The following is a 21,908-nucleotide window of genomic DNA, read 5'->3' as shown; positions in this document are numbered from 1 at the left end:
AAAAAGCAGCAAATTAAGAATTTTGTTTTTCTGCAACTAGTCTCATAAGACCACTCAGTCAAATGGACCTAATAAAGCAAGACAACATTCCACACAACTGCTGTCAGAATAAACCTATGATGGATATTATATAACTAATCTACACAGAATTTTCACAATTTTGTTTACAAGAGTGGTAGAAAAATTTAACTAAAGCTTTTAATTTCATTGATATGAAGATTCTTGGCCACAGTTCTCACTAATCTTAGTTAACACTCCATCTCTCTTTAGACTGCAGAGTCTAGTCATGGTAAGTTGACACAAACCAGAACTGCTACAGAAAAAAAAATGGCCCTGATTTTTCCCTTCCACTCCTGTCAACATGGCCCATTCTCTTGTGCCAGCACAGCCATTTGTGTGGCCTGGAAACAAACTGGATTTCAAGGTAGATCTGTGTTAAAATTAACACCACCCCCAGTACCACACCACCGCCAAAAGTCAATCCAAAACAATGAACTTCTTTCAACAGCAGTACTAGTTTACACTGCCTAAAAGTGAGAATGATCCTAGCATATGAACATTTGCCAATTGTTCCTAACTGTGGTGCATTTGGGGCACCCTATGGCTTACACAGCCACTTTTGTGGAGATGTTCTGGATCCTCTGCTTGGCATTCACAAGACCAAATCTGCAGCATCATATCTAGTTTTGGGATCTCTGGCACAAGTAAGACACTGACATTCCACAGCATGCTGCAATGGAAGGTCATCAAGACAGTCAGGTAACCAGAGACCAGGACAATCAGGTGACCAGAGACAAGAGGAGGCTGGGAGAAGCAGGATTGTTCAGCCTTAAAAACTCATGGCTAAGGGGAGATGTTATTGCTGTCTGCAGGAATTTAATAGGTGGGTGAGAAAAGGAAGCCAGAGTCTTCTTGAAGATGCACAGGGATAGGGCTAGAGACAACAAGCACAGACTGGAACACGGGAAATTCCAGTATTAGGACAAGCTTTTTCACCAAAGGGTGACGAAGCAGTGGAACAGGTGCCCAGAGGTCATGAAGTTTCCAACCTCGGAGATTCAGAACTTGACTGGACAAAGTCCTGAGCAGTCTGACCTCAGCTGGCCATGTTTCACCACGGTGTTGGACTAGAGACATCCAGAGGTCTGTTCCTAACCTCTACAACCCTATGATCCTCAGCAAATCTAAACTGGTGAAATAACAAGAAGTGTTAATTCTTTGGGGAGCAGTCTATCATTTGGCCTGTTTTTTGTACACCTAACACAATAACAACTTTGCAAGTGTTGCCAGGAACTGCTGGAATAATAATAATAAATAATAACAGGGAAACTGTTCCAGTTTTAAGGCTAATCCATCTAAAACTACATATGATAATTTAAAATATTTTTAATTTTAAATATTTAAACACAGCAAGCCAGTTGGCTACAAACTTGGCTCGTACCTTAGCAGATTTCTTTGAGAATGACAAAATAAGAACTCAATCTCATTAATTCTAACACATGTGAACAGTCTCAGAGAAGCAGTACAATAGATTTGGTGTATAACCAATTGCAAGATCAGGCCACAAGCCAAGCTAGTTCCAGTTGTTTCAAATTATAAAATTTTTACGTACATACAGGCAGAAATACTTATCATACTAGAATAATTAAAAGCTGATTGAAATGAATTAGCCTGAAGCTATTCCCTTCTCTCCCAAAAGTAACATCTTTCATTTTAGACTAAATATGGGAAATTTCATAGTTTCCAGTGACTGATAAAATCAGGTTTAGAACAAAGTTGGAATTAAAATATACTGTGAATTGCTGGCTACTTCTTTGTAATGGCAGAATAGTAGTTCTCCATTACTTAAAAGAGAAAAGGCAAATTCAAGAGATATTATGAAATACTTTATTTATAATACTTTATAAAAGGACCTGTTTTTGTTTTGACTACTAAAGATATCAATTATATTTTCTTTAAAAAGATTATCCTTAGTATTAATGTCTCTATACTAATAAGCAGTATCTTAAATGTCCTTATCCCAGACTATAGATATAGTTTTAAAAACCTGATATTTTCTGAATCTTCCAAAAGTCAATATTGTCTCTTGATTTTGGACATACTAATAAAAATTTACCTTACTAATATTTCTTCCAAAAAATGATCTAGCTTCTGGCAGTAGACAGTAACACTTAAAAAGAAACAGTAAGAAAGTATCTATTTTTCTTTATTATTTTTGTATATCTTGCAGCGTTATTTAACAAAACTAGCAATTCCACTTACATTTAGTTGTGCTGCTTTCTACTGCTGAAACTCCAAAGTATTCTGCTACCATTTAATTAAATCTTTGCTAGGCCGCCTTTATGTTACAAGCCTGATACCTCCTTTACATTGGGGAGAAAGCAGTTCCCAGCTTTGCATTAAAAACAGTTTGACAAACTTAGTCATTTACTGCAACTGTTTAGGAGTTTTCCTTCTCCTGAAGGGCTCCTCAGTATTCTTTGAATGGAGAAGCAGCTTTCTTCAAAACATTTAGGATCAAATTGAAATCGCTGATGTGCAATGTATTTTGGTTCCTAACCTGCAAGGCTGTGTAACTGCATGTACACACCAAATAAGAAAAACAAGACGTGAACTGTATTGACATTGTGGTTATGCCTAGAGCCATCTGCAGCAAGGAATCACACAAATACGTGGGAAAAAAATGGTAAGTATTCCAAAGAGCTCATCTTGTAGAAGGTTGTCTCGTTTTCAACATTTATAGATGACTGAAAAGAACAACCATTAGTTTTCACCAAGATGACATTGGATACATTTATTTTTCATTAGAAGAATTAAGGGAATGGAGAACTAGCACATTCCTGCACAAACCTCGGGGATTAGGCTGTGCTACATCTGGGAATTAACAAACTAGTCTCAACAAGTTTGATCTTTCTGGGAAAAGATAAAACTGAACTACAGGCTAAGCAAAGAAAGAGCTGATAACCTTGCAAGATTTGTTCTGACTTTTTTTTTTTTCAGGAACCACATAAAAAGAAAGTAATGTCAGACATAAAGAAAATTGTTATTGCAACAAGCAAGAGTGAAAAGAACAGCTTGTGAAGAGCCTTTTAGACAAACTAATGGTAGATAATTCACTGATAGAGTAATTCTGTTTGCTTCTCTCCAGCACATAAATCCATAAGAACAAGCTGTGCTGTTATACCAGATACCACATGTGATTTCATTAAATCCTAAAGCATTTAATGAAGGATGGAGTATAAAGTGTTGATGTTGTATTTGATATTCGCATGTTTGGCAACCGACATCCCGTGGCTGACACTACAGCTGACACATTTAAACTTCTATTCCTTGACAAAGGCACTGCAGATAAACCCCCCTGACCTTCATGGCTGTAAATAACAGAAACTTCTGATTCAGTAATAATTCAGCTCATCACAAGGACTACCCCCTTTTTCTCATCTTTAATAATAGAAACACTCCACACAGTGTATGAGATGTCTCAAGCTAAATGGCTGGTGTTCTGTTCTATAGCCAACACAATTTCTGTTTCAAACATACTGTTCACATATTATCTGCAAACCATAGGATTTTATAATATAAAAGTAGTTCTTGGTGAACAACAAAGATAGGGACATTTTGGTAAAACTGTGATAAATAGTTGTAAATGTAAATTACTAAGAAATGCAAACCAATCAATTAAAAAAAAGTCTGTGTAAACTTAATCTTGTCTTAGCACACACATGTGCTAAAAAGAATGTCTTAGAAGCAGTTGAACTGGGTAGCTCTAAAGAGTTCATCTTTAAACCCAGGATGGTTTATTAACTATTTAAAATACTTACTGAAGATAAAGAAGAAATACACAATTTTTTTTTTCTGGTAATACCTAAAAATACCAAATAAAAAATAAAAGATCCCAAAAGGTGTAAGGCAGGAACATAAATAGGATTTTGGCTAGAAGTAAGCTATTTGAGACGTAGAAATTACAAGCAGAAGGGGCAATGGAGCTGGAACAGAACATCTCAGGAAAGCAGTTGTAAGCAGGGCATTCAATAATTCAGCCAAAGAGAATAATAATTTTAAAAAATCCAAAAGAATGACCATTTTCTCAGAGTAAAGGTCCATCTTATCCAAATGCTCTTTTATAACTGTGACTGCCAGTAGATACTGAGGGAAATTTAAAAAAAAAAAAAGTAAAAAGATCTTTTCCCTATATATGTTTGGGATCATTAAAGTCTTCAGTACTCTCTGATTTAAGAAGATGAAGGAAATGCATATCTAGTTAGTTGAATGGATAAAGCTGAAAAAATTAGAATTATCTTTAGGATTTGTAGAATCAACTTGTTGCTTTTAAGTGCCATACAAAGATGTGACTGGTAACCTTTACTTGGGTATGTAAACATTTATCTCCATATCAAACCTCTCGAGTGTATTCATTACAAAGATCTGAAATTAAAGCAAGTCATGAAAGAAAACAGAAAACAGATGGCATATGAACATAAAACAATTACTAAAAAAACAACTTTCAAACTTGTGACATAAGAAAACCAAATGCTTCATTTTCCTCTTTTCTCAGCAAAAAGAAAGGAACAATGGCAATAGTTCATCCCTGAAAATCAGTTCAATACAAGTCAGACACACAGAGAGCATGAAATCAAACAAAATTGATTATTACATTCATGCTAACGTAATTGATTTCAATGCAAAGTTTGAAAAGGTTATTGTTAAAAGCAAAGGTACTTATGTGCCATTCTTGTTCTCAGAATAGGAATCCTACACTTGGATCTGTGCTGCCATGATACGGTTGGCAGGAACTTCTATAGGTCTAGCATCTCCATAAATTCAGAAGAGATGAGTTTCATCAACAGTAGGGAATATATTTCTGTGCCTGACTTGCTTACAGTGATCCCAGCTATCTTCACATGGTAATTATTTTTTAAAAGAAAATAGCAGAAAAGAATGCAAACTGTACCCCAGCTCTGCAGGAAAGGCAGATGAGTGAGCAGGGATCTATTATAATTATACACCTGTATTTCTTGTTCTCCAAATAGAAGTAATTTTCTTTTCTCCATGTGGTGGTAATAATAATAATGCACCCTGGCTCCAGCAAACTACACTTCTCTAAGAATGTCTCTTTCAAGACTGTCCTCTAGCAATAAAATACAACAAAGGGAAAGCTTTAACATGTGTGTTGCAAAGAGCAATGAGAGAAAAGTCACGAATAGACAAGAAATGAAAAACAAAGTTTTGCTTCTAACATATGGGAGATAAGTTTTCACAGGGGAAAAGAAATTAACTAGTGGCATTATGAAAAAAAGCAAACAAAAAATGACATTTACTAAATATTGGGAGAGTAGGGGTGTCCTCTTCATCACATAGAATTGAGTTCGGATAGCTGTTGGACAGTGTCTGAGCTGCAAATTGTGTCACTGCCAGTAATCCTGGAAACTTTGGCTTCCAGAGACCTGAAGAGCCATGGCATCTCTCACCTTGCTGTTTTGCTAATTCCTGAATTCTCTGTAGTATCTGAGCATGGCAGACGCATAATAAAACATTCCAGAATAAAATTCAGATGTCCTTTTGGGTTACTTAGACTGACTCTTAAATGTTAGAAGACTCGTGGACTGAGAACTTCTGATACGGTTTGTCATGGAGTTTAACGGAAGTTTCAAAAGAGGGTAATTGAGTCTTGAAGAGCTTACTCTGACTGACATTGTCATCAGACAAAAAGTGCTGTAAGTAAGCAGGGCCATGTTTTTCTCTTAGCTCTTTGCCCTACCTTCCACCCAAAGGTATCATGTTCATTGAAGAAATCATGTTTCTTGTAGATAACTTAAACTATGACCAAGGCATGTCTTCTATCCACTAGGTTACTTCTCCTACATTCCTGTTTATATAAAGAGAGGGTGAGGAGAAGGAACACAGCATGCCTAATGCTAGTAAATAGGAAATTTAAACAAAGGGCTTATGAGATGAGCTTAATTTGTCTCTTGTGACAAAAATAATTTCCTTTGGGAGAAATAACACACTTGAATTAGAAAAGAGAGGGAAAGGAGGGGGAAAAAAACCCCAAAACAGAAAACATACAGTTGAAGGCCAGAAAATAGATTCACTGGAAACAGATCTGACAGGAAGAGGCATATGAAGCTACTATTAACCATCAACTGCAGCATGCGTGCATCACCTCCTGGCAAGAGAGTTTAAAACTGTCAAAACACTATGGTTAGTGCATTCCTGCTAATCATATCAAGGGACTATTTTAATATTTACCACTCATTGATAACATTTTAAAAGTGTTCTTTCATGGATCCGTTTTTCTGATCTACTTGTAAGAAGGTTTAGACCCAACTTTCCTGCTGCAGACAACTAATTTAATTTTGAGTGCAAGCTAAAGGTATTCTAGAACACCTCTCTTTGTTGTTTATATCAGAAATCAAATCTGTCACCTCCAAAAGTCCTATGTAAGAGGAGCATGGCTCAATTTTCCTGCTCCCTATGCTGCATTTCTAAGAAGAGTATCTCTCTGATATTTTACTGCTTAAGACTCCTTTAATATGAGATATGACCATTACCTCAGTTTCATTGCAGCAGAAGATATCAGAATAGATATAAAACTGTGGATCTAGGTCAGCAAGGGCTGGAGCTGGATTAAATAAAGTCTTTACTGGAAAAAGAAAAAAAAGAAAAAGAAAGTCTAAATTTGTAGCGGTTTAGATTCGTAAATCATCACTTGAAACACCATTGTGTTTAATTCACAGCCCCCAGTGTTTATTATTAACATACAAATGATTCTCAGTTTCCATGTCCTCATTTTATACAACAGCTAAAAACTTTATTTATTTTGAAGTTCCATTCTAATTCATGTGCAGGCACCTGTAATGATGGGAATGTGACAGAAGAGTAACAGAAAAAATAGCCAAGAAATTATTAAATTAAAAAAAGAGAGAAAAAAATCCTTAAACAGTCACGCAATTCGTTTAACTGATGGTGCTTCTTCCAGGATATTAATAAGTTTCACAAGAACTGATTTAGTTCTAGAATTTTTTCAGCGTGGTTATCTTAGTTCTGTACATGAAGAATCATGGGTTATGGAGTAATGAAGGGCATGTCCAGACAAGGAGTTAAACATGCTTCCGAATGTGTTACCTAACTTGTTCAAACTGCCACATTATAAAACTGTAGCGTAGACAAGGCACTGTATATTTTTAATATGCTATCTGGCTGAGCCAGACCTAAACTTAACACGTGGTAGAATATGTTAGTTAACCTAACTTTAAAGAGTAGTAGCCTAAGGCCCCTTGTAACAGCAGAAAAGGTTTGTCATGAGGACAGTGTGACTTACTCACTGCTAACACAGGAAGTCTGCAGCCTTGGATTCTCACTTTGCCAATTTTATGATTAATACTTGTGTCTTAACCACAAGGCCATCATTTTTAAATAAAGCATACACTTACTTCAGAAATATTCCTTATAGTAATTGACCAAATCTTCCAATTTAGATGCATAAATTTTCAGTCCTGAACACATATTTAGACTGTAAGCTATATCACATAATTGTCAGACATCCTGAATGCTTCTGAATCTCAGTTAATGCCCTAAAAGACAAAGATGCGCAGAGACTTCCAAAATCTGAGTACCAAGAAGTTTAGAAGTTAGGTGATCAATACTCTGCAAGTTTTAGCCCTTGACTGTACAACTTTATCATGCCCCTCTACCTGCCTCGTTTAAAAGAGTATTAAAGTGACAAAGACTTGTACTCAGAAGTTGGAAAATGCCAGGATTAAAAGCTCCAATGAAATCTTAATTTGGCTCCCTTATATTATTACAATACAGTATGTATTATAATAAACTCTTTAATTATATGATCACATACCACTGAAAAACAGCATGTGATCACATAATTAAAGACTGCAACATAATACATATGCAGAAAGGAGACAAATTAAGGTTTCACAGGCAACCTTAACTCTTGCATTTCCTATTTTCTGAACTGCAACCCTAATAAAGTTTTCTAAAACACAAATCTTTAAGGTATACTTTCCTAGGTAAAACAAACTAACAGCATATAACTGGAAAACAAACTATGTCATGTGGTATCATACCAACATATACACAGGTCAGGAGCAGCACTGGAAGTGTTCCAACTTGGGTTTTAAGTAATACTTATCATGAACAGGGTATAATATACTACTACTAGTTTTCTCCCATATTTAATATCTGCTGAGCAGAGGAGATAGAGGAACCTTAAAATCTTCTTTCAGGCTGTGAAGAAGAGGGTGCTCCGTTTGGTTCTCCTGAGGAACACCAAATTTTCTGCCCAAAATCTTTCATAGAATTACAGAATCATACAATGGCCTGAGTGTTGGACGGCCATTCCCCTTTGTCCTGTCACTCCATGTTCTTGTTAAAAGTTTCTTTCATTTTTTTTGTAGGCTCCCTTCAGGTACTGGAAGGCCGCAATTAGGTCACCCCAAAGCTTTCTCTTTTCCAGGCTGACCAATCCCAATTCTCTTAGTCTTTCCTCATAGGAGAGGTGCTCCATTCCCCTAATTATCTTGGAGGCCCTTCTCTGGACTTGGTCCAACAGGTCAATGTCCTTCCTGTTCTAAGGACCCCAGAGATGGACACAGTACTCCAGGTGAGGTCTCACCAGAGCACAGTAGAGGGGCAGAATTACATCCCTTGCCCTGCTGGTCATGCTGCTTTGGATGCAGACCAGGACACGACTGGCTTTCTGGCCTGCAAGCGCACACTGCTGTGTCATGTCCAGTCTCTCATCCACCAGCACCCCCAACCCCTTGGCAGAGCTGCTCTTGGTCTGTTCATCCCCCAGCCTGTGCTGATACTGGGGTTGCCCTGACCCAGGTGCAGCACCTTGCACTTGGTCTTGTTAAATCACATGCGATTCCCATGGGCCCTCTGCTCGAGCTCATCCACTTCTCTCCCTTTTCCAAGACTCATTCTCCTCACCTACTTTTTGTCTTTATGCCTCCTTGCATAGGAACTATGCAACTGTAACCTTTTCCACTCAAATTTCACATTGTATCTCTTTACACCCCCTCTCTGCTTTCTGATTCCCACTTCCAGTGCCACAGCCTACTCCCTGCCTCTATACCCATATTCCAATCTCTATTCAACAAATCCTCATCTTTGTTCCAATTTTGTTCCCCTTTCAGCTTCTCCCTTCCTTCTTCCTCTGCCACCCCCAAAAATCAAGCAAATCCCTCCTACATTTCCCTTGTCTGAAATCTACTCTCCCTTCCCAGCATTACCGTCCAGCTTTGTCTTTTCTGTATTTAAATCAAGCAAGCTCCTGCTCTGTGCTTCCTGAGTCTAAAACAGATTTTTAACAGTAAAAAAGAAGTTGCCTAAAACCAGATTCAGGAATTACACTCATGCTGCCCAAATGGACAACTACCTGTGTGGACAGACTCTTGGGAGAAGCTAGCTGTGAAGACCTTAACAATTTTGTGAAGTCTGTGTGAGAGGTACTTATTTTCCAAAGGCAGATAATACAGTTAAAATCATGTAGGTTTATGTACCATCATAAAGGCTTAGCTTTAAAAGAAAGCTCCCTTGCTATCAAGTCTAAAGTAAATTTTAAGGCAGCCAGTATCCAAAATTTAAAGGAGGTAGGGTGGGAGGCATTTTCCATTGCTTGGTTTCTGCAGCCACAGTGCTTTGGCAGAAATCACAAAAAGTTTAATGACAGACAAACAGCTGATATGAAAAATTGCAGACCAAGATAAAAAAGTTGAAGCATCTGAAAAATAGATCCTTTACTTGCAAGTGACATGGAATCTTAGTAACTGAGGCTGCTTCCAGCTCATTCTTCACTAAAGTATTAATAGGCTATATGAATATGCCACTCGTATGGCATTATCGGCCATCTTTAAAGGAGTCTGTCTTTACAGAAGCCCAAAAACTATTTTACAGACTTTGATATACAATAACATTTTGCCCATCAGTGAAGTGATCCCCCCCTTGGAAGCAGCAGCAGCTTCTCACCATCAGCCACTAAAACCCTCTACTAGTCCAGTCAGATTTCCACTACAGTTTATACCTACTTCACAATCCTTCCTCCCTTCCTTCCTTCCTTCCATCCTTGAGCCATGAGATGTCTCTCTCTAGCTTATAGATCCAGATGATGTTCACTGAAGAGAACCAAAGAGTTCTTGCTAGTGTGATCATATTCTTTCTCGCTTTTGTTTATTTCTTTCAGTAAGAATGAAGAAAAACAAGCAAAAAACCCATTGAAACAGAGGTTTGAGGCATCTGGATATGCATCTGTTTTAAACAAAAATAGGCAAGTGCACATCCTAACATGCAGTACTACATTATACATGAGGCTATTGCAGGCTAAAAGAAGGGAAACTACATTAAAAATTTACTGTTGGCTACGGATAGATTTTTACAGTGCCACAAACTCAGCTGTTTACTTAGATTTGATGGCACATGCCATTTGACCATGTGTAGCTTATTGCTTTAAAGCAGAAGCAACCAAACTTTCCTGATAGAAGAGCTGCACAATGATAGCATGCTGACAGCACAGAACTATAGCTGGCCCACAGTTGACTACTATCTTTTCTCGATATATTGTGCTGTCTACGGCTGCCAAATGCTCGCCTTCCTGTTTCATGTATCAGGTTTGAATTTTTTCAATTGCGTTTAAAAAAATCCTATCTTTTCTTCTGTCACAGGCTGGCATCTTGCCATAGGAGGGTGACAGAAGTGTGAAGCATCTTGCCAAATCTGTGCATAGAGTTAGAAGTAGACATAATAAGTCATGGATATTGATTCATGGCTCAACTATAGTCCATTAACCACTAGATTAAGAATGCTTTTATCCATTTTCATAAAACATAATGAAAATATATAGTAAGTTCTGTTCCGTGTCCTCCCTCCTCCTGCCCCTCCCACCCCCCTGTCCCTGGAATTTTAAGCATTTCAAGTGCTACTCAGTTCTTAAAGTTTTCAATTTTTATTTAGAGTTGCACAAACCCAGTTTTGACATTTCGAACAGAAATTCAAATAATTTTTCCCCATGCACGGTTCTGTTCATGGAGTTTATGACTATTACCTCCACAGTTTCAGGGCCCTCTCTCCCAGCCTCCCATCTAACAACGTTGCTTAAATCGGCACGGAACCCACGAACACGATGCATAAAGCTCTGACATCTGCACTAGTGCATGAACACCAGTGATCACAACAGGTGCACGACAGATCATAGCTGCAGAAGGAGAACTGAAGAGCCAACAATCTCAGCACGTTGTGATCTATTGGAGCAAGCCTTGGCCCAGCTGCAAGGAACTAGCTAGTTCTGATCCCAGTTCCATCCCTGATCCACTGCGTGACTGATCATGCTATGAGCTGTCCCCTCCCAGTCTTATCTTCTGGATAGATAGGAAAAACATTTTTTAAACCTCATATAGATGCCTCACTTGCATAATTATTTACTTAGTGTTTAAATACTGTGGTAATTGTGCTTGAGTAACTGAAAAGCATTACAGGCATTTTAAAAAACAAAAACATTATGTTGGTAACAAAACCCCATCCTATTCAGGCAAAATGTCAGGTTTCATCTACGTATATGCTACACTGAAGGAACAATGCCCTACATTTAAAAGTACAGTACAGTAACAATTTACTAATAATTTCACAGACCATGACTGTGTCTCTTCAATGGCACTATGCCCAGACACACTCTAAGAATTTTAGTTAAGAAGAAAAAACATTTTTATTTTATTTTAAGGATGTCAACTACTGTATAGAAAACCACAGCCATACCTACTGCTATGCTAGGAGAACACAGACATAAGTCTGGGTTTAAGGTCATTTGATTTACTTTACTGTGAGTGGAACTTTACTGACTTGCACTCATTATCCTTGTTCTGCTCTGGAATAATACCAGAGTCAGGCCTATAGCTCCTGACCTTGCAACATTATACTTTATTTAGTCACCACATGAAAGTAGGTGGAAAGGCAGCATCAGACATATAGGAGGAGATTATAAGGATATGGCTTGATTTGCCATTCAAGGTAAACACTGCAAAATTTTAAAACTGAATTCAGTTTTCATTAGCATAGCATGAATTTGTTGGCTATTGTTTCAATTCTAAATAAAACTAGTATGACAGAAACCAGAATAGACCACAGGATCTTTATTTAGAAAGCACGATAAAGAATATTTTTCATGCAGCACAAATGAAAGAGACAGAATAGCTTATGTCACATTACCTCCACTGGCACGTGCCATTTTCAGAGCTTCAAGAGAAACAGCAGGGGTTATTTCTAGCTGGCAAACAAGCACTTTGGCTTTACAGATGACATCAGAAGCCCTCTTCAGGTCTTCAGAATTTAAAAGCAGGTTGGCTCCTGGGACTATGACAATAACATTCTGTCCTAAAGAGAAGATAAAGTGCTTTTTACATTAGCTTTTGCAATGAAGTATGTAAAACAATTCCTTGATTTTTTTACAATACATTTAAGATGAGTATTTCAATTTACTTTCCAAAAAAATCCCCACTAAAAATGTAGGCATTGCTGACATTTTCAAATATCCAAATATTTCAGAGGATAATTAAAAAGATCAATGGACGAATGAATGCTGCACTGCATAAAAAATGCATTATATATTTCTTTGGGAAAAATCGTGTATGGGCATTCCTCAGTCTTATTTTGGTGTTTTCTATGAACTCTAAAGAAGCACTGTACTAGTCACAGTGGACATGGGGGATACATGGGCTGATATTTCCATTTTCCTAAAATATTCCAGTAGCATTTGGAAGAGAAAAGCATCAATGTGATTACTGAATTCCTATGCCAAAATTTTCCCATCAGCTGGGAACAAAGAGTATTTCACACAGCTACAAAAATTATGCATGTTCTCTAGATTTCAGAGAAGCAGGCTTGTGCCATTTACCTGAGACATTTAAGTTAGGGCTCCTAACCATCATGAAAACCAGAAGCAGCTTGTCACCAAAACCCAGAGAGGTGATGCCTGCGTTTAAGGAGAGCTTTATCAGAAGTGAGTGAAGAAGGTGGGCGACAGCTTATTCTGCACCTAAAGCTGGCCAATAGAATGGTCTAAGCAAAGCTACGCGTGTGGAAGCACAGCAGTGTCTCAAAGCACATCTAAGATCCTTTCCATTCCTGTAGTTTGTGTAAGAGTTAGGTGAGGTTCCAAATATTCTTTTGTTTTTCTTCAGACACACAAATCACCTTTTATTGCAGCTTCTTTCTCTTTTTAATCTCTATTACAACACCTAGAGACCTTCAGGCATGGGTGCCTTCAAATTAAAATTTATTATTAATCACTCAGGTATTAAATTCAATAAGTCAGTTGTTCCTTGATTTACAGGCTCAGCCCGCCCCCGCTGAAGATTCCTTTAAGGACTGCCAATCATTAAAGGCTACCAATTCTGTAATGAACTGAATTACTCTGCAAATAAATATTTATGTTTTTAAATACGTTATTTTTGTTGAATGTGACTTCAAAGTCCTTTGAATAAGAAACGTGCAAAGCTTCTCTCCCTAAATATGTTCTGAAAAGAAAGCAGAACAATGGAAAGAATAATATAGTGAGCTCAGAGGGAGGGACCCAAGCTTTCCAAAGCAATTCTGCTGTCAATGGTTTGGTACAGAACAGCTGCATATGAAAAGCAAAACCTCAGCACTTAAAGCCAACGCCCTGCTTTTCAACAGACAATGATGGGCATCTTGGATAAAAAACAAAAGAAAAGAAAACAAAAAAACCTTCTGCAACAAGTAAATGTTACCAAAGATATCTGAATCCTGTTGAGAAAATATTCAAAGGCAAATTGCACCTATTTTACCAAGCATATATTTTGAAAGCTTATAGGGTGCAGCAGTGCAAACAGCAAAAGGCAGGGAATCAGTAGAACAAAAATCTATTTATTTTCTGCCTGGACTATGTTCTTCCCAGAATCTCAGACTCTATCCACATGTCTTGCTGCATTATCTTGCTGAACTCTTTAGCTGTACTGACATGTATATTATTATTAGACTTTAGAGCTAATGGCCCAAGGCGATAAGGAGGGCTGTTTGCTCAAACCCATATGTGCAAATTGAAGGTAGACCATGCTGCACTAGATCACGGTCTGAAGCTTTTCTTTGTAACTACAGAAGGTCAGAGACATAGAGTCTGCTTTCAAACCTGCCAGGGAACTGCAGTACCTACTACGGTGCAATAATCCAGATAGGCTTAACCCAATCTGGAGGCAATCCCCCCCATTCTCTCCTTAGCTGCATATACCACACTAACTGAAGGTCAGCAGTCCACACAAACTTACACCAGGGTGCATGAAGGCATAATCTGGACCCATGCATTCACAATAAAAACCAAAATTTCGTATTAACAGCAACCATTTTGTTGACAGCAATTATTTCTTGCCAGGGAAATCAGATGGGAAATCAGCACCAGGGACAACAGAGTTAAAGACAGATGGCAAAGAGGGGTGGGATTCATCTTGTCCAACATGAACTAATTTTTTAAGTTTAAAAAAAGATCTTACATACTAGAAAAGTCTAAGAAAACTAATCTCTAAAAATTATTTTTCTAGGTTCCTTCAACGAGGAGAAGAGATAAATATTTTCAGAGGATTTTTAGACTTACATATCTTAGATATCTTTTTGAGGAGGAGAAAAACTATTGTCCAGAAATGTCTGTGTATCTCTGTTACCTCCAGGCAAAACCTTAAGCTCTATACCTAACTTTTAAAACCACTCCAGTGTGGCAAAACATTACCTACACTAAGAATGAGAACAACATACTGACTGCACTACCATTAATTCTAAAATATCTTTTCTTAGACTAAAAATTCTGAGTTTCGATGGGAGCATCTATATAATTTTAAGTTTTGCAGACATCAGCTAGAATATTAAGGGCCACATTCGCAACTGCTATAAGCTATAACAGCTAAATGAAGCTTATAACTTGCACAAGCTTACACCAGATGGGATTGGGTACAATCAGCATGAATGCTGCATATGTAAATACTCATGTCCTCAGCTGGGCTTCTAAACCTGATACTGTCACTTCTTAGAAAGACAGGTAACTCAAGCTAGACTTCCTTTACAAGGGTCATTTTATAGATGCCACCAGATGAGAAGTGCCAGTGGAAAAATCAGTGTCAAACCAGTAAACACCATAGTGCAATAACTATCACTCTTTAAAACTGGATGATGAGCCTAAAACCCATCAGTAGTGCTAAGAATTCACCAAAATCTCAAACAGTGCAATTGTAACAATAGCTGCAGAGCTTGTGCATAATAATTCATACAGAAAAAAGATTACATTTGTGACCAGAAAAGAATGTTATAAGAAAAGCATTTGCTGCCAAATCACACAGTTCATGAATATGAGGGCAAGTTTTGGGTGTGTTACAGTATCATAATTTCTATGCAACCACTTGATAGAAGTATTGAATAGTCTTTTACACAAAACATTCAAGTTCATGATGAATGTCAATAGAAAGTCTCTAAAATTCAGGTGACATTTCTTCACAAACCCGAAGGTTCAAAACAAAGATTTTCCTCTTTGGAAAGTATAATTCAAACAAGCTGGCATATGTATGCTAAGTTTGCCTTGTTTATTTAGCTTTATCTAAATATGTATTTTGAATGTTTCTATACTAGTAGTGCTTTGGTACTGAAGGTACACTTACTTACAAAATAATGTCTATTCACTGTTCATGAATGATTAATAACCTTATCATAAAGTCAGCACAATGCCTGTCTCAAGTGAGGGTTATCTCATAGTGTTCTGAGTAGGTGAGCCTTATGTCTTAACTTGCAATAATCAAGAGAACTTTAGTCATGACCTGCCAATCTCTGTTGTCCCTCCACTGAATTTTTGCTATGCATGTGGAAGCTGTTTGACTTGTTCAAACCTCTAGCCCTGTCAGGCCAGCATAATGGCACCATCAACAGTCAGTACCAGATATGGACAAAGCTGCAATAAACTTCATGTAAAAAATTATCCATAAAGAGGGTTTTTTCCTCCCTACAAGTGTATGTAAAAGTACAACACATCACTTCACGGAGTTCTCACCACCCAACAGCACACTGTTAGCAGAAGGTGTGCTAAGTGACAGAGCTTGTGGCAAGAGGCAGGCTGAAAGGGGAAACAAAACCTGGGGTTCAAAGTGGTGTGATGCACCTCGAAGAAAATGTGTTAAGAAAAGCAGGTGGATGTACCAACTTTTATCCTTAAGAGAGAAAGTACAAATTTGAATTGTACAGGGTCCACAATACTGAAGCTTGTGTTCAGTCAAAACTTACCTGAAAAGGTAGTTGCACGAAAGAGAAAACTGAAAGGAAGGCAAAGTTCCAGCAAGACTTCTGGACAGATTTCTGAGACCATCCAGAGGGAACCTTGCAGCACCTCTGGACTGCACGCTTTCCAGTGCAGCACTATAAACTTGTTAAACATCTCTTCACCGTTTTGCATTAAGGCAGAGATTTAACCTCTCTATCTTTTATTGAAACTATACTGTATTGCCACAGAATATAATGCAACTTTGAGAGTATCAACTGTGCCCAATAATTTTCAAATTTTTAGTACTTTGCCAATTACAATAGTGTGTGAATTACAGTTGTGCAATTCACTAACCAGTAAAAATCTTCCCACAAATTCTGCAGCACCAGCTAGATAGACATACTGAGGTAACAACAGGGAACTGCTGTTACTGCTCTCCCTCTGCTCTGACTGCTCTCTACAGCTTTCTTTTCCTCTGCCTTCACTCATACATCACAGTCTCATACAGTCTCTTCTTGAGTATCTCTCCTACTTCTGCCTGTGATATTACTCAGCTGATTTAAGTTTCCCAAGTATCAGCATTTGTAAAGAACTGGTAAGAAAAAGGGCAGATTAGGTGTGTGAAAATACAGCAATTAAAACTCGGCAATTTAAAGAGACGATAGCTATGTTTTTTATTTGTCCCTCATTGTCTTAACACAAAACACCATCATCAACCCCAGTTTCAAATGCTTCCCTTTTAGGTATAATTTGAAGTAGCAGAAATTACCTCAGTCCAATCAATGCTGTGGTGTTTCAGCTATGCCAGCACAGCCACTGCAGTAAAACATGCATGTGCAGACAAGCCCATTGAAAAGTGCTGTAAAACCTGTTTAGGTCAAATCAACCAGGTTTCTACAGGAAAAAAATAGTGTCTCTTGCAACAGCAAAGCACATAAGTGCTGCTATTTTATTGCAATTTACTCAATTCAGGCACCAGATGGTTTTGGGGAGAAGTAACAACAAGAACCATTACCAATTCTGTGCATCTGTTTGCTTTAGAGCATAGTTCTGACCAGGTTTGTTCTTCTACTAGATTTTAAATGGAATCTGAGGCCAGTGTTAAGATAGGATTTTTCAGTTTCTCAAACACATAAACTACATGAATTTATGCATCATTCTTTTACTATGTGAATCACAAGACTATCAGAGACCCTTCACACTGTCACTAACATGTAAGATATCCCACTGTGAACCTCATGGCCCTGAACAATCAATTTCCCTTTCCTGTGCTTATAAAGGTTTTATATCAACAAGATTGTTCTGCCCTTATCCTTCAGAAAAATTCATGGTGTTAAAATTATAACAGGTTCTCCTCTGCTCATTCAAGTTTAGACTATGTTTATCTTAGCTGGCCATGCATATGATACGGGAAGTAATAAAACTGGTTCTTATTCAACTGCTCTGGACAGGAAAGCCTAATGCAAAACACGAACAAAACAGTGAAGCCTGGGAGTGATACTGGATTCCCACTATCTCTCCTATTTACAATGGCCATAGGGACTGTATGTGGCATAAGAAAGAAGTGTTAAGCATTGCTGTTGGTAATTTACCTGCTGATCCAAACCAAGAGAAGGAAGTGGAAGTTAGGAGGCAGGTATCCAGGTTATCCAATGTATTAGTGCTACCTTATTTCTGAATTAGAGCTGTCATGCAAGCCTTTGATCAATCTTACTTAGGGAAAATTAAACTCACATCTCCAACTAATCTGCCTAATTTTCCTGAATGTTTCTGTGTAGACTTGCCTTCAGTCACAGCTCCTTCCCAGATTTGCTGCTGGAGTAAACAGTCATGCTTCCTTTCCCATTTTGAGCTGTAGCCCAATGTACTACCATCAGGTTACACAGAAGATTGTTAAGTTGATGTGTCAGCTAAGCTGTGGTAACTGTTCAAATGAGGGCTCTTAGCACCAGAACTGAACTAATTCAACCACACTTAAATTGTTATGTTTGCATAAGCATTGTCAGTCCTGAGCTCTAACATTTTGATCCAGACATACTTCTCTTAAGAGCTCTCAATAGCACAACTTGCTTGAAGAAAAGATAGAAAGTTTTCTGAGAATAATTTAGCAATCTTGAAAAAAGAGTATGAAAACAAGCCAAATCTTTATTTCTTCCCCTGTAATGTTAGAGCAAAGGCACAAGCTAAGGAAAACTAACACGGAAAAAACAAATATACCATTTCACTGTGTATTCATCACTGCAGATGCAACTTGGGATCAAGAATTGTGTTAAAATTACAAGATCAACATAAATATTTCTACTTATACTAAGGATAATTCCTTCTCCTGATTGAGGGCATAATGACTCAGTGTCCTAAAGAGGCAAACCCTTCCCTCATGGGACTAGAGGAAATGGCCTCCAGTTGTGCCAGGGGAGATTTAGATTGGATATTAGGAAAAATTTCTTCACTGAAAGGACTGTCAAGCACTGGAACAGGCTGCATAGACAAGTGGTTGAGTCACCAACTCAAGTTATTGAAAAGACATGTAGATGTAGCACTTAAGTCCATGGTTTAGTCATGGACTTGGAAGTGTTGGGTTAATGGTTGGACTCAATGATCTTAAAGGTCTTTCTCAGCCAAAATGATTCTATAGTAAGTTGTAGTGGAAAAGGAGAGCTTTAACTCCGATACGCTCTGTGTTCAGGACAATCTAAACTAGATAGATCAGTTGGCTGATTGAATTATGGCTATCACACTGCTAATGTAAGCATCTGTTTCTGCTGCTTTTAGGCATCTCATTCTACAACATCGCCCGTAATAAACATAAGTGCAATGAAGTGTGAATAAAATAATGAAAAAAATGAAAAATTGGAAAAAAAAATCCACAACTAACAGTGACAAGGCAAACATTTCTTCTACGGCTGCAGAGGCAGAACAAAGAGGACAATTCAGAGCAGAAATATGTACCTTCACTGTTGACAATTATTGAAGCAGTTCCAGTAGCAGCATCTGTAGTCTGATCTACAAATGCTAAGAAAGGGAAAAGTTAGAGCATGCATTAGTTCAATACATTACTTTCAACCAATAGCATGTGATGCAGTTTAATTGAATTAAATCTGAAATGAACCCATAACCTCCAGCAATTTGAAAATGCTAATTACTCTTTCATGTGCAACAATGCCAGAGAAGCTAACAACAACAAAAAGTGTTAATTTACACCCACAAAACAGAAATGCGAGTCCAACATTCTTTAATTTGGCTACATTGCTGCTTTAGAGAAAGCATGTTATTTATACAGCCTTCTCAGGCACTCTACTCCCACTTGGAAGTACTTCTTTTATCCAATGAAACAATAGAGTCAAGGCTGGAGAAAAATGAAAATAATAAAACAAAACAGTGTTTAATTCTGTGTAGGTTTGCATTTCAGCAGTAATATTAACATGTGCTGTGAAGGCAGTGGTGGGGCTATATGCTTCCTCTTTGAATTATTATTCAGATAAATTAACTAGAAGTGAGGCCGGCAGCACTGTCTGTTAGAAAGATTGTTCCATGTTTATCACTATAAGAACTTGTTTTCAATTTACAGAAAATTTGTCAAATATTAACCAGTGGTCCGAAACTGGTAGTAGAAACCAGTAGAACTGTAGTAGAAAACTGTCCAAAAAGCTGAGGGTTTTTTTTTTCCTTCCCCAAGAACAGTATTTGAAAAAAATTTACTATTTCATTTGAGACAAATTATGGTGACTTTTTCTTTGAGAAGCTCTGGGCATTCTAACATTTTAGAAGAGGTTCTTGATGCTGGGCAAAAGTGGGCTTCTTTCTCAAGATGCGGCCAATTTTACAATCTGCTCAAATTTGAACAAGGCTGAAAAAACACCTAACATCAGGCTCATCGGGTTTTACTGAAGTCTTGCAGGTACTCGCCCTGGAGGTACCCTCGTCTAGCTCAGTTACAGGGCCAGAGCAGACCTTCCCTTGCAATTATAGCTTCTTTTCACCATGAGCTCGGTCTGCACACTGGAATTGAAAGCAGAGAACTTGTGTCTTTTGTACTTTCAGTGCTCTTGCAGCATGACCAACAAGTTGCCCGGTTCAAATGTGGGAGAGGGAACAACAAATCAACAAAGATCTAAATGGTCTGAGCAACACTGGTAGCTGATTGGTTGTGGAAGATGGGACGACAGGGAAAGGGGAAAATTACAAACTAAATTGGAATTGAAAAGGAAAGTGGTACAGCGATGCACTAGGAAACATAAGAGCAACATAAACAAAGAAGACATACAACAAGGACCCAAGGTATGACAGCCAGCAGAACTGGCATTACAACAAGCATTTTCATTCAGTAACCAGTATCCTTATGTTCAACAACAGGGACAGGCTAGACAAGGATTAAACTGAGATGAAAGGCCCAGGACTGAAATAAGACCATCCTAAGCAAAAAGGTCTGTGCACACTGAATCACCTCTGCCTCCAGATCCTGGAATGCAAGTTGGGATCTTGGATCAGCCTCACCAGCAGCACATTCTGTCTTTCTCCAGGGCTGACCAATGCAGGAGGTGGCAATCAAACACCATTCTGAGATATTATCAGCAGAAATTGGTACCTTGGACCTAAATGCTCCAAACCTTCAACTGATCTACCTAAGTATCAATGAATTGCAATACAGTGGAATTTCTGAATTTTTTTCCCTATACTTTTCTTTTGCTGCTATAAAGACTATTTAAAAATTCATGTTTAGATTGCAAGAGTAATCATTTAAATAAAAAACACATCAAGGTTTCTTGTGGCATATGCATTTTCATTAAGTGCTATGCATTACAATTGCTTTATTTACACAATCAAAGACTTTATTAATGAAGTAGGCATGCTTTGGAAAGATTTAAAACCGTACACTAACAGGCACTGCTTTTATGGTATCCTTGCCTGGTTTTCTTACCTAAGTTGAAAGATACGCAAAGAATAAACCTGTATATACATTTGTGAAATATTTAGATGTTAAACTGATAAGCATAATAAAAAAGCCCACAAAATACTGATAGTTCTGTCTGTAAAGCAGGATTTGAATAATGCAGAACATGAAGCTGGTGGCTGCACATTAAACAGAAGAGATAAACAGAATGTTGAATAGCCACTTAATGATTGCATCTGTCCATCCTTGTCCACTCTAAAGGAGACAAGTTGTGCAGACAAAAATGTGATCATACAGTTAGGCAGCACGCAATAGAGAGAGAATTAGGGTTACAAAGGTGCAAAGACACTAGAAGACTGTGGCTGCTTAATTTTCCCTTTTTCTGAAAGCCTTTTAACATTGATTTTTGTGTGTACATGTGCTAACACCAGCTGCAGTCTCTAAAATGATGCATGTGTCATTTCACAAAGCAAAGGTGAGATGTACTGAGTTTACCAGTGCATTTTCACTCTATCCCTCCCTTCACAACATGAAATTGAGAATGAATAATCAGACTGAATTTTTCAATTTCTCACCAGGCATTATCATCATTAATGCCAGACTAAACAATTGCATATCAGTAAGTTATCTTCAGGTGACTTGCACTGATGCAATCATCTGAGGTTTAGAGGTAAAAACATTACATTTTATTGTTAGTGGTACAGCTGGTTTCAGAAGTCCTGTATTTTTACCCATATTCATTCATCAAAACAGTTATGC

At 37.8% G+C, this 21,908-nt stretch overlaps 1 protein-coding gene across 3 annotated transcripts in view; it reads right to left on the bottom strand.

Moving 5' to 3' along the window:
* RBKS (ribokinase) overlaps positions 1–21,908 on the bottom strand; it is a 76,252-nt gene that overhangs the window by 29,011 nt on the left and 25,333 nt on the right. For all 3 annotated transcript variants that reach the window (XR_005562727.1, XM_039379117.1, XM_027748888.2), the window contains exons 4-6: positions 19,208–19,270; positions 12,217–12,381; positions 6,552–6,643 (exon numbers count right to left, since the gene is read on the bottom strand). Coding sequence is in view for 2 of the 3 variants with exons in the window: in XM_039379117.1 (XP_039235051.1) it covers positions 6,552–6,643; positions 12,217–12,381; positions 19,208–19,270 (320 nt within the window). In the remaining variant the exon portion in view is untranslated. The remainder of the gene's footprint in view (positions 1–6,551; positions 6,644–12,216; positions 12,382–19,207; positions 19,271–21,908) is intronic.

Source organism: Pipra filicauda, unplaced genomic scaffold (assembly GCF_003945595.2).
Source record: "Pipra filicauda isolate LSUMZ 115617 unplaced genomic scaffold, ASM394559v2 scaffold156_size1729456_pilon, whole genome shotgun sequence".
Lineage (NCBI taxonomy): Eukaryota > Metazoa > Chordata > Aves > Passeriformes > Pipridae > Pipra > Pipra filicauda.
This window is presented reverse-complemented; position numbering and strand designations above follow the sequence as displayed.